Here is a 10,034-nt window from a genome sequence, read left to right on the forward strand (position 1 = left end):
CGAAAATTCACGAAAAAGTCAGTCAAAATAAATTCTTGAAATATTCATAAAAAATATTAAAAAGTCATAAAAATCGCTTATATCGCTTGTCGCGTCAAGTCTGAGTGTAGGGAGTCCAAAACAAGCATAAAAAGCCATGGTCAAATTTTTCGTGGGAAAAAAAAAGTCATACTATAGCATGTCGAAAATAAAGTGAAAAATCGACAAAATTCATAAAATGTTGTAAAAATGATTTAAAAGCCGTAACATATGCTTGTGTATCGCGTGTCAATCAAAGTCTGGGTGAAGTGAGTCCAAATAAGCCATAAAAAGGGTTGTTCATGGCTGGCATGTGGCCTAGTGGTTAGAGTGCAAGCCGTTTACCCATGAAAACATATATGCAGACGACACCGGTTCAAATCTCGCCTGGAGGTCCTTTGCTGCATGTCACGTCCCCATCTCTCTCACATGCTTCCTCTCTGTCCACTGCTAAATAAAACGTCATACTATAGCATGTCGAAAAAAAAGGTGAAAAATCGTCAAAATTCATAAAATGTTGTAAAAATGATTTAAAAGCCGTAACATATGCTTGTGTATCGCGTGTCAATCAAAGTCTGGGTGAAGTGAGTCCAAATAAGTCATAAAAAGGGTTGTTCATGGCTGGCATGTGGCCTAGTGGTTAGAGTGCAAGCCGTTTACCCATGTAAACATATATGCAGACGACACCGGTTCAAATCCCGCCTGGAGGTCCTTTGCTGCATGTCATGTCCCCATCTCTCTCACATGCTTTCTCTCTGTCCACTTCTAAATAAAACCTTCTCTACGCTGGAAAAATATCTTAAATCTTTTTTAGAAAAAAGTCATACAAAAGCATGTCGAAAATTCAAGAAAAAGTCAGTCAAAATAAATTCTTGAAATATTCATAAAAAATATTAAAAAGTCATAAAAATCGCTCATATCGCTTGTCGCGTCAAGTCTGAGTGTAATGAGTCCAAAACAAGTATAAAAAGCCATGGTCAAATTTTTCGGGGGAAAAAAAAGTCATACTATAGCATGTCGAAAAAAAAGTGAAAAATCGACAAAATTCATAAAATGTTGTAAAAATGATTTAAAAGCCGTAACATATGCTTGTGTATCGCGTGTCAATCAAAGTCTGGGTGAAGTGAGTCCAAATAAGCCTTAAAAAGGGTTGTTCATGGCTGGCAGGTGGCCGAGTGGTTAGAGTGCAAGCCATTTACCCATGTAAACATATATGCAGACGACACCGGTTCAAATCCCGCCTGGAGGTCCTTTGCTGCATGTCACGTCCCCATCTCTCTCACATGCTTCCTCTCTGTCCACTGCTAAATAAAACCTTCTCTACGCTGGAAGAATATCTTAAATCTTTTTTAGAAAAAAGTCATACAAAAGCATGTCGAAAATTCACGAAAAAGTCAGTCAAAATAAATTCTTGAAATATTCATAAAAAATATTAAAAAGTCATAAAAATCGCTTATATCGCTTGTCGCGTCAAGTCTGAGTGTAGGGAGTCCAAAACAAGCATAAAAAGCCATGGTCAAATTTTTCGTGGGAAAAAAAAAGTCATACTATAGCATGTCGAAAATAAAGTGAAAAATCGACAAAATTCATAAAATGTTGTAAAAATGATTTAAAAGCCGTAACATATGCTTGTGTATCGCGTGTCAATCAAAGTCTGGGTGAAGTGAGTCCAAATAAGCCATAAAAAGGGTTGTTCATGGCTGGCATGTGGCCTAGTGGTTAGAGTGCAAGCCGTTTACCCATGTAAACATATATGCAGACGACACCGGTTCAAATCCCGCCTGGAGGTCCTTTGCTGCATGTCACGTCCCCATCTCTCTCACATGCTTCCTCTCTGTCCACTGCTAAATAAAACCTTCTCTACGCTGGAAGAATATCTTAAATCTTTTTTAGAAAAAAGTCATACAAAAGCATGTCGAAAATTCACGAAAAAGTCAGTCAAAATAAATTCTTGAAATATTCATAAAAAATATTAAAAAGTCATAAAAATCGCTTATATCGCTTGTCGCGTCAAGTCTGAGTGTAGGGAGTCCAAAACAAGCATAAAAAGCCATGGTCAAATTTTTCGTGGGAAAAAAAAAGTCATACTATAGCATGTCGAAAATAAAGTGAAAAATCGACAAAATTCATAAAATGTTGTAAAAATGATTTAAAAGCCGTAACATATGCTTGTGTATCGCGTGTCAATCAAAGTCTGGGTGAAGTGAGTCCAAATAAGCCATAAAAAGGGTTGTTCATGGCTGGCATGTGGCCTAGTGGTTAGAGTGCAAGCCGTTTACCCATGTAAACATATATGCAGACGACACCGGTTCAAATCCCGCCTGGAGGTCCTTTGCTGCATGTCACGTCCCCATCTCTCTCACAGGCTTCCTCTCTGTCCACTGCTAAATAAAACCTTCTCTACGCTGGAAGAATATCTTAAATCTTTTTTAGAAAAAAGTCATACAAAAGCATGTCGAAAATTCACGAAAAAGTCAGTCAAAATAAATTCTTGAAATATTCATAAAAAATATTAAAAAGTCATAAAAATCGCTTATATCGCTTGTCGCGTCAAGTCTGAGTGTAGGGAGTCCAAAACAAGCATAAAAAGCCATGGTCAAATTTTTCGTGGGAAAAAAAAAGTCATACTATAGCATGTCGAAAATAAAGTGAAAAATCGACAAAATTCATAAAATGTTGTAAAAATGATTTAAAAGCCGTAACATATGCTTGTGTATCGCGTGTCAATCAAAGTCTGGGTGAAGTGAGTCCAAATAAGCCATAAAAAGGGTTGTTCTTGGCTGGCATGTGGCCTAGTGGTTAGAGTGCAAGCCATTTACCCATGTAAACATATATGCAGACGACACTAGTTCAAATCCCGCCTGGAGGTCCTTTGCTGCATGTCACGTCCCCATCTCTCTCACATGCTTTCTCTCTGTCCACTTCTAAATAAAACCTTCTCTACGCTGGAAGAATATCTTAAATCTTTTTTTAGAAAAAAGTCATACAAAAGCATGTCGAAAATTCAAGAAAAAGTCAGTCAAAATAAATTCTTGAAATATTCATAAAAAATATTAAAAAGTCATAAAAATCGCTCATATCGCTTGTCGCGTCAATTCTGAGTGTAGTGAGTCCAAAACAAGCATAAAAAGCCATGGTCAAATTTTTCGGGGGGAAAAAAAAGTCATACTATAGCATGTCGAAAAAAAAGTGAAAAATCGACAAAATTCATAAAATGTTGTAAAAATTATTTAAAAGCCGTAACATATGCTTGTGTATCGCGTGTCAATCAAAGTCTGGGTGAAGTGAGTCCAAATAAGCCATAAAAAGGGTTGTTTATGGCTGGCAGGTGGCCTAGTGGTTAGAGTGCAAGCCGTTTACCCATGTAAACATATATGCAGACGACACCGGTTCAAATCCCGCCTGGAGGTCCTTTGCTGCATGTCATGTCCCCATCTCTCTCACATGCTTTCTCTCTGTCCACTGCTAAATAAAACCTTCTCTACGCTGGAAGAATATCTTAAATCTTTTTTAGAAAAAAGTCATACAAAAGCATGTCGAAAATTCAAGAAAAAGTCAGTCAAAATAAATTCTTGAAATATTCATAAAAAATATTAAAAAGTCATAAAAATCACTCGTATCACTTGTCGCGTCAAGTCTGAGTGTAGGGAGTCCAAAACAAGCATAAAAAGCCATGGTCAAATTTTTCGTGGGAAAAAAAGAGTCATACTATAGCATGTCGAAAAAAAAGGTGAAAAATCGTCAAAATTCATAAAATGTTGTAAAAATGATTTAAAAGCCGTAACATATGCTTGTGTATCGCGTGTCAATTAAAGTCTGGGTGAAGTGAGTCCAAATAAGCCATAAAAAGGGTTGTTCATGGCTGGCATGTGGCCTAGTGGTTAGAGTGCAAGCCGTTTACCCATGTAAACATATATGCAGACGACACCGGTTCAAATCCCGCCTGGAGGTCCTTTGCTGCATGTCACGTCCCCATCTCTCTCACATGCTTCCTCTCTGTCCACTGCTAAATAAAACCTTCTCTACGCTGGAAGAATATCTTAAATCTTTTTTAGAAAAAAGTCATACAAAAGCATGTCGAAAATTCACGAAAAAGTCAGTCAAAATAAATTCTTGAAATATTCATAAAAAATATTAAAAAGTCATAAAAATCGCTTATATCGCTTGTCGCGTCAAGTCTGAGTGTAGGGAGTCCAAAACAAGCATAAAAAGCCATGGTCAAATTTTTCGTGGGAAAAAAAAAGTCATACTATAGCATGTCGAAAAAAAAGTGAAAAATCGACAAAATTCATAAAATGTTGTAAAAATGATTTAAAAGCCGTAACATATGCTTGTGTATCGCGTGTCAATCAAAGTCTGGGTGAAGTGAGTCCAAATAAGCCATAAAAAGGGTTGTTCATGGCTGGCATGTGGCCTAGTGGTTAGAGTGCAAGCCATTTACCCATGTAAACATATATGCAGACGACACCGATTCAAATCCCGCCTGGAGGTCCTTTGCTGCATGTCACGTCCCCATCTCTCTCACATGCTTTCTCTCTGTCCACTGCTAAATAAAACCTTCTCTACGCTGGAAGAATATCTTAAATCTTTTTTAGAAAAAAGTCATACAAAAGCATGTCGAAAATTCAAGAAAAAGTCAGTCAAAATAAATTCTTGAAATATTCATAAAAAATATTAAAAAGTCATAAAAATCGCTCATATCGCTTGTCGCGTCAAGTCTGAGTGTAGTGAGTCCAAAACAAGCATAAAAAGCCATGGTCAAATTTTTCGTGGGAAAAAAAAAGTCATACTATAGCATGTCGAAAATAAAGTGAAAAATCGACAAAATTCATAAAATGTTGTAAAAATGATTTAAAAGCCGTAACATATGCTTGTGTATCGCGTGTCAATCAAAGTCTGGGTGAAGTGAGTCCAAATAAGCCATAAAAAGGGTTGTTCATGGCTGGCATGTGGCCTAGTGGTTAGAGTGCAAGCCGTTTACCCATGTAAACATATATGCAGACAACACCGGTTCAAATCCCGCCTGGAGGTCCTTTGCTGCATGTCACGTCCCCATCTCTCTCACATGCTTCCTCTCTGTCCACTGCTAAATAAAACCTTCTCTACGCTGGAAGAATATCTTAAATCTTTTTTAGAAAAAAGTCTTACAAAAGCATGTCGAAAATTCACGAAAAAGTCAGTAAAAATAAATTCTTGAAATATTCATAAAAAATATTAAAAAGTCATAAAAATCGCTTATATCGCTTGTCGCGTCAAGTCTGAGTGTAGGGAGTCCAAAACAAGCATAAAAAGCCATGGTCAAATTTTTCGGAGAAAAAAAAAGTCAAACTATAGCATGTCGGGAAAAAAAGTAAAATCATAAAATATTGTTAAAAATGATTTATGAAATCATAAAAATTGCTCGTCTCACCAAATCGGAGTTTTGGCCATGGTCAAATTCGTTGAAATCAACAAAATTCATAAAACCCAGGGCCAGGCCTCACCACCATGCCAGTTGGTCCTCTTTGAGTAAAGCCAGCATTCCAAACCCCGAGCACACCCTCACCAAGGTGGTGGCGAGGGTTTTTAAACACTGGCTTTAGGAGAAAAATGCGTCACAGTGTTGGATGGAGACTCTCGAGGTAGAAGATAGCTTCCTGATTTACCTTTCCCGTCCTAATATATTTAAATAAATCTAGTACCATCAGCTGACCACTGTAATAAAGAATCAGACAACAGCAACTTGTTCAGACCTTTAATCCAACAAAGGTTCACAATAAATACTGTGTGTGTGTGTGTGTGTGTGTGTTCATCAGGCGGCACGGGGACTGTAGTACGGCAGGGCTCTAACGAAGGCGTCAAGTCGGCTGCTGAACAGCTCGCTGTCCAAACTCTGACCCAGCACACACACTGGGTTCTTCACGATGAACTCCACATACAGCTAAGACACAGACACACAGACACACACACACACAGGTTTTTCTTGAGTCCTTCACAATAAAACCCTATCATGTTACAGAATCTGATAATTTCATAGTCAAACAGTACAAAAGTGAATCAGCGTTTAAAACCCCCGGCCAACCCTCACCACAGTGCTAGCTGGTTCTCCACAGGTGATGTCATGTATTTGAATATAGCAAGGCATTCACCACTACACATACTTCCTGTTAGTTGTTGTTAGATAAGAGATCATTTCAAAATAAGAGTAATTCAAACTGCGTTGGTGTGAATGCCATTTTTTTTTAAAGGAGTAATTAGTTAATGGAAGGAAAACACATTTAAAAACATTCAATTTACCTTTTAACTGTCACTACCTTGATTTATTTTGTGTAACTGTAAATGGGATTGTTGTTCGAGAGAATATAACAAGTAATTCTAAGTGACAGTTAATGTCACAATATTATCCAAACTCATAATTGTGTGTGTGTGTGTGTGTGTGTGTGTGTGTGTGTGTGTGTGTCTTACGTTGCTGTATATGTGCTGCAGTGTCTCTCTGGCGTTAGGGACAGACAGGTCCGTGTTCATGACAAACCTCAGACCACTGGGCGTCTCGTAGTAGTGGAGACGGTACTTGCTGGTCTGAAAGGACAGGAAGCCCTCCTTCCTGAGGACAGACGGGCTGCTAAGGACAACAGACAGGCAGGGAAAAGAATGGACAGACAGACAGACAGACAGACAGCTGTTGTGAAGGATACATGTCCATAGGAGACATCTTACTGACGAATGAACGGATGGAGAACAGCATCCCGTACATCAGCTTAAACTCCTGCACAGACAGACAGGCAGACAGGCAGACATGATGGATCTGTACGGTTCTGATTGGATGGTGTTTGTATGATGGTCTCGGTCCTCTCACCTCGTCCTTAGAGATCCCTGCCTGCTTCTTGCGGTTCCACTCGTTATAAAACAGACAGCTGCCGTTACGGTCAAATATGTACAAGTTATGAACCGTCATCTGGAACAAACACGCAGAACCCCGATATCAGTTAGCATTCTGAACGTTAGCATTGTCTGCCAAATATCAAACATTCCATCGCTATGAATATTCGAGTGATTCAAATATGTGCCGAATTTAAGATTATTAAGATTACATCCCGTAGAATCTTAAAGTAGTCGTCTGGCGTGCATTTGTAGATATTTATTGTTAAATCGGGATTAAAACGGCATATTTTTCAACCTGAGACGCGACCGGAATTAAATGGCGGATCCTCGACTAGAAGATAATTTCAACAAGACAGGGATATAATAAATCATTATAAACCACTACAAAAAAACATGTTGCGGTCAAACGCACTGAATTCCGTCTTTAAAGTGACATAAATGAGACATTTTACGAATCCGACGAGGTGTTTACCTTCTTTTCCGGTTTCCTGCCAAGCTCAGGACCCGCTCAGGTATCCGATCATATGCCGGACCAAATATTGCCTTTTTTGTTTTGTTTTATTGATTTAAATTTGACTTAAAGGAATCAAACAAAAACACGCGTTGAGATCTAACTTGTTATTTAATCATACGGGTTTTTCTACGCTGTTATTTATAGGTATTCCGCGGCGTTTAAGCGCGTAAATGAGCCGCCTGATCGTCCGTCGCAGTTCGTACAAACACTAGAAACAAGATGGCGGCAGCAGCAATGATGCCGCACTTCGGACAGCAGATTTCCTCCAAAAACGACCTGGTCCCGGACTGGATGAGCGAGGAAGTCAGCACCGGGGTGAGTACGCAGGCTCCGGGACCAGAGCGGACCGATCCGGACCCGGTTCTGCTCACGGGGTGAATGTTAAAACTGTAAACGGCGGCTGAATGAGACGGCACTTCTTCTATAAGCTAACGGCTAAATGCTAACTCTGTATCGTTAATTAAAAATAAGAAGATTAAACGGAACCGGACTGGACTCGGCCCCGGTCCCGGCGGACGATGTGGATATTGAACTGTGAAACTGATCATCGTCGACCACAAAAGCCGGATGAGCGGTGTCCGATGATGGACTCAGGGGTTTAACCGCACATCTAGTGGTCGTAAACGAGAAGAAACACGCGGGGTCCGATAATGGGGGCAACGTTGTTTGTGCCCGATTGATAACAAACAAGTTAACCTGCTGTATTAAACACACCTGTCTGTCTCTCCACCCGTCTGTCCGTCAGACCACCATCATGGCGGTGCAGTATGATGGAGGAGTGGTGATCGGTGCCGACTCTCGAACCACCACCGGGTAAGGGCAAGTCATTGTTATGGAGCTTCAAGACGATGGTTACTACTGCCTGTAGTGATCACCCATTTAAACCTGCCTGTCTCTCTCTCTGCCTGTCTGTCTCTCAGAGCTTACATTGCCAACAGAGTGACGGATAAACTGACTCCGATCCACGACCGGATCTTCTGCTGCAGGTCAGTTAACGGAGAACCCAGAACATGAGATAGAGAACCCAGAAATAGAACATGTGACAGAGAACCCAGAACATGTGATGGAACTGTGAAGGAACCCAGGATGTTGTTGTGGTCTGTCTCAGATCTGGATCCGCTGCGGACACCCAGGCCATCGCTGACGTGGTCACCTACCAGCTGGGCTTCCACAGGTAAGGAACCGAACCTCCCAGAAACCGTGTACCGGCCTCGGCACCCCGCCAGGTGATGTAACCTCTACCTGTGTGTGGTCCCGCCCCCAGCATCGAGCTGGACGAGCCCCCATTGGTGGAGACCGCCGCAAACCTGTTCAGAGCCAGCTGTTACCGGTACCGGGAGGAGCTGACGGCCGGGATCCTGGTGGCGGGCTGGGACCGCCGGAAGGGGGGGCAGGTACTGCTGAGTCCAGGTTCACATACATGTCCAGGTCGGTGTGTTCTTTCTGCTCACCTGTCCGTGTCATCAGGTGTACTGCGTTCCCATTGGAGGGATGCTGGTGAGGCAGCCGGTGGCGGTGGGAGGCAGCGGCAGCTCCTACATCTACGGCTTCATGGACTCCAACTACAAGCCGGACCTGACCAAGGACCAGTGTCTGGAGCTCACCGCCACAGGTACACTCGGCCGCAGGGCACGCTGGGATCTGCGGTCCGCCGCGGACTCCGTTTGACACACATTGACCGTGTTTCTCCCTGTCTGTCTGTCCCTCAGCGCTGTCTCTGGCGATGGAGAGAGACGGCTCCAGCGGCGGCGTGGTGAGACTGGCGAGCATCTCCGAGGAGGGAACAGAGAGACGGGTCATCCTGGGGAACCAGCTGCCCAAATACTCCACACACTGAACACACACACACACACACACAGCTGTTAACCGTTCTGTGTTGTTAATAAAGTTTTCAACTTGTCTCTCTGTCGTGGTTATTTGTCGCTGGTTGTAGTTCCTTCAGCCTCCAGCAGGTGGAGACATCAGTCAAACTAAAACCATGACTATGTGTCAGACCAGGTTCTAGTGTGGACCTTTGTTCAGGTCCAGGTTGTCTCAGGTCTGCACTGGTTCTGGTTGGTATATAGATGATTAGAGTCCTAATTGTGTACTTTTACCTTAATGATGATCAGAACTTTTACATGAGTTCAACAGATGTCTCTCTCTCTGCCTGTCTCTCTCTCACATATTTTCAAGAGTGTTGGAATTTCCCGTCAGTGAGTGCGCTCCTGAATGCCGTGCCAACAGCACACACATAGTTTCCTGTCCTAGTCGGCCAACGAGGTGGCCGGAACTGAGCTGTGAACTTTGACCTCTGACAGGAACCAATGAGAGGCTGTTCTGCCACAGAGCCCAGCAGCAAGGCACTTAAAACATGTCAACGTCATCATGAACCACCACGCGGAGGTCTCTGGGGTCAGACTGGTTGCCATAGTTTCCATCTCTGCTGACCAAGTATAATAACTTAATATTTAAAAAAACACTAATATACTACAATGAATATAAATATAATTCTCACACACAATCTGTCACACACGTTAAGTTACAAAACTTCAAAAGACTGAAAGACAAGATCATGTTACTGTCTGTGTGTGTGTGAGGTCATCACCAGGTCGGGGGAGGAAGTGAGGTGTCAGCCCGTTCAGCCTATCAGCTGACAGAT

At 41.8% G+C, this 10,034-nt stretch overlaps 2 protein-coding genes across 3 annotated transcripts; one reads left to right on the top strand and one right to left on the bottom strand.

Annotated features, from left to right (window-relative positions):
• Positions 1–5,738: 5,738 nt before the first annotated feature.
• Positions 5,739–7,408, bottom strand: trappc1 (trafficking protein particle complex subunit 1; the record flags this gene model as incomplete). 2 transcript variants are annotated; one of them, XM_084002481.1, is made up of 5 exons in its annotated part: positions 5,739–5,938; positions 6,463–6,601; positions 6,693–6,763; positions 6,854–6,952; positions 7,352–7,408. In XM_084002481.1, 4 exons carry the CDS (start codon positions 6,950–6,952, stop codon positions 5,810–5,812), a joined length of 438 nt encoding a protein of 145 aa, XP_083858607.1. In that variant the 3' UTR covers positions 5,739–5,809. The 2 variants fall into 2 exon arrangements, with proteins under 2 accessions (XP_083858607.1, XP_083858606.1); XM_084002480.1 differs by lacking the exon at positions 7,352–7,408 and having other exon boundaries at positions 6,693–6,952.
• A 157-nt stretch (positions 7,409–7,565) lies between these two features.
• On the top strand, positions 7,566–9,293 carry psmb6 (proteasome 20S subunit beta 6). Its single transcript, XM_084002457.1, has 7 exons — positions 7,566–7,708; positions 8,139–8,206; positions 8,314–8,379; positions 8,502–8,567; positions 8,658–8,787; positions 8,861–9,005; positions 9,103–9,293. Exons 1-7 carry the CDS (start codon positions 7,613–7,615, stop codon positions 9,228–9,230), a joined length of 699 nt encoding a protein of 232 aa, XP_083858583.1. The 5' UTR covers positions 7,566–7,612; the 3' UTR covers positions 9,231–9,293.
• The last annotated feature ends 741 nt before the right edge of the window (positions 9,294–10,034 follow it).

Source organism: Eutrigla gurnardus (genome assembly GCF_963514095.1).
Source record: "Eutrigla gurnardus genome assembly, chromosome: 23".
Classification (NCBI taxonomy): domain Eukaryota; kingdom Metazoa; phylum Chordata; class Actinopteri; order Perciformes; family Triglidae; genus Eutrigla; species Eutrigla gurnardus.

What these genes read in the sequence shown, in the direction of transcription:
- psmb6 (XM_084002457.1), top strand. Translation starts at nt 7,613, where the DNA reads ATGGCGGCAGCAGCAATGATGCCGCACTTCGGACAGCAGATTTCCTCC. An exon ending in GCGAGGAAGTCAGCACCGGG is followed by an intron (nt 7,709 to 8,138) that starts GTGAGTACGCAG and finishes TCTGTCCGTCAG; the next exon opens with ACCACCATCATGGCGGTGCA. An exon ending in TACCAGCTGGGCTTCCACAG is followed by an intron (nt 8,568 to 8,657) that starts GTAAGGAACCGA and finishes TCCCGCCCCCAG; the next exon opens with CATCGAGCTGGACGAGCCCC.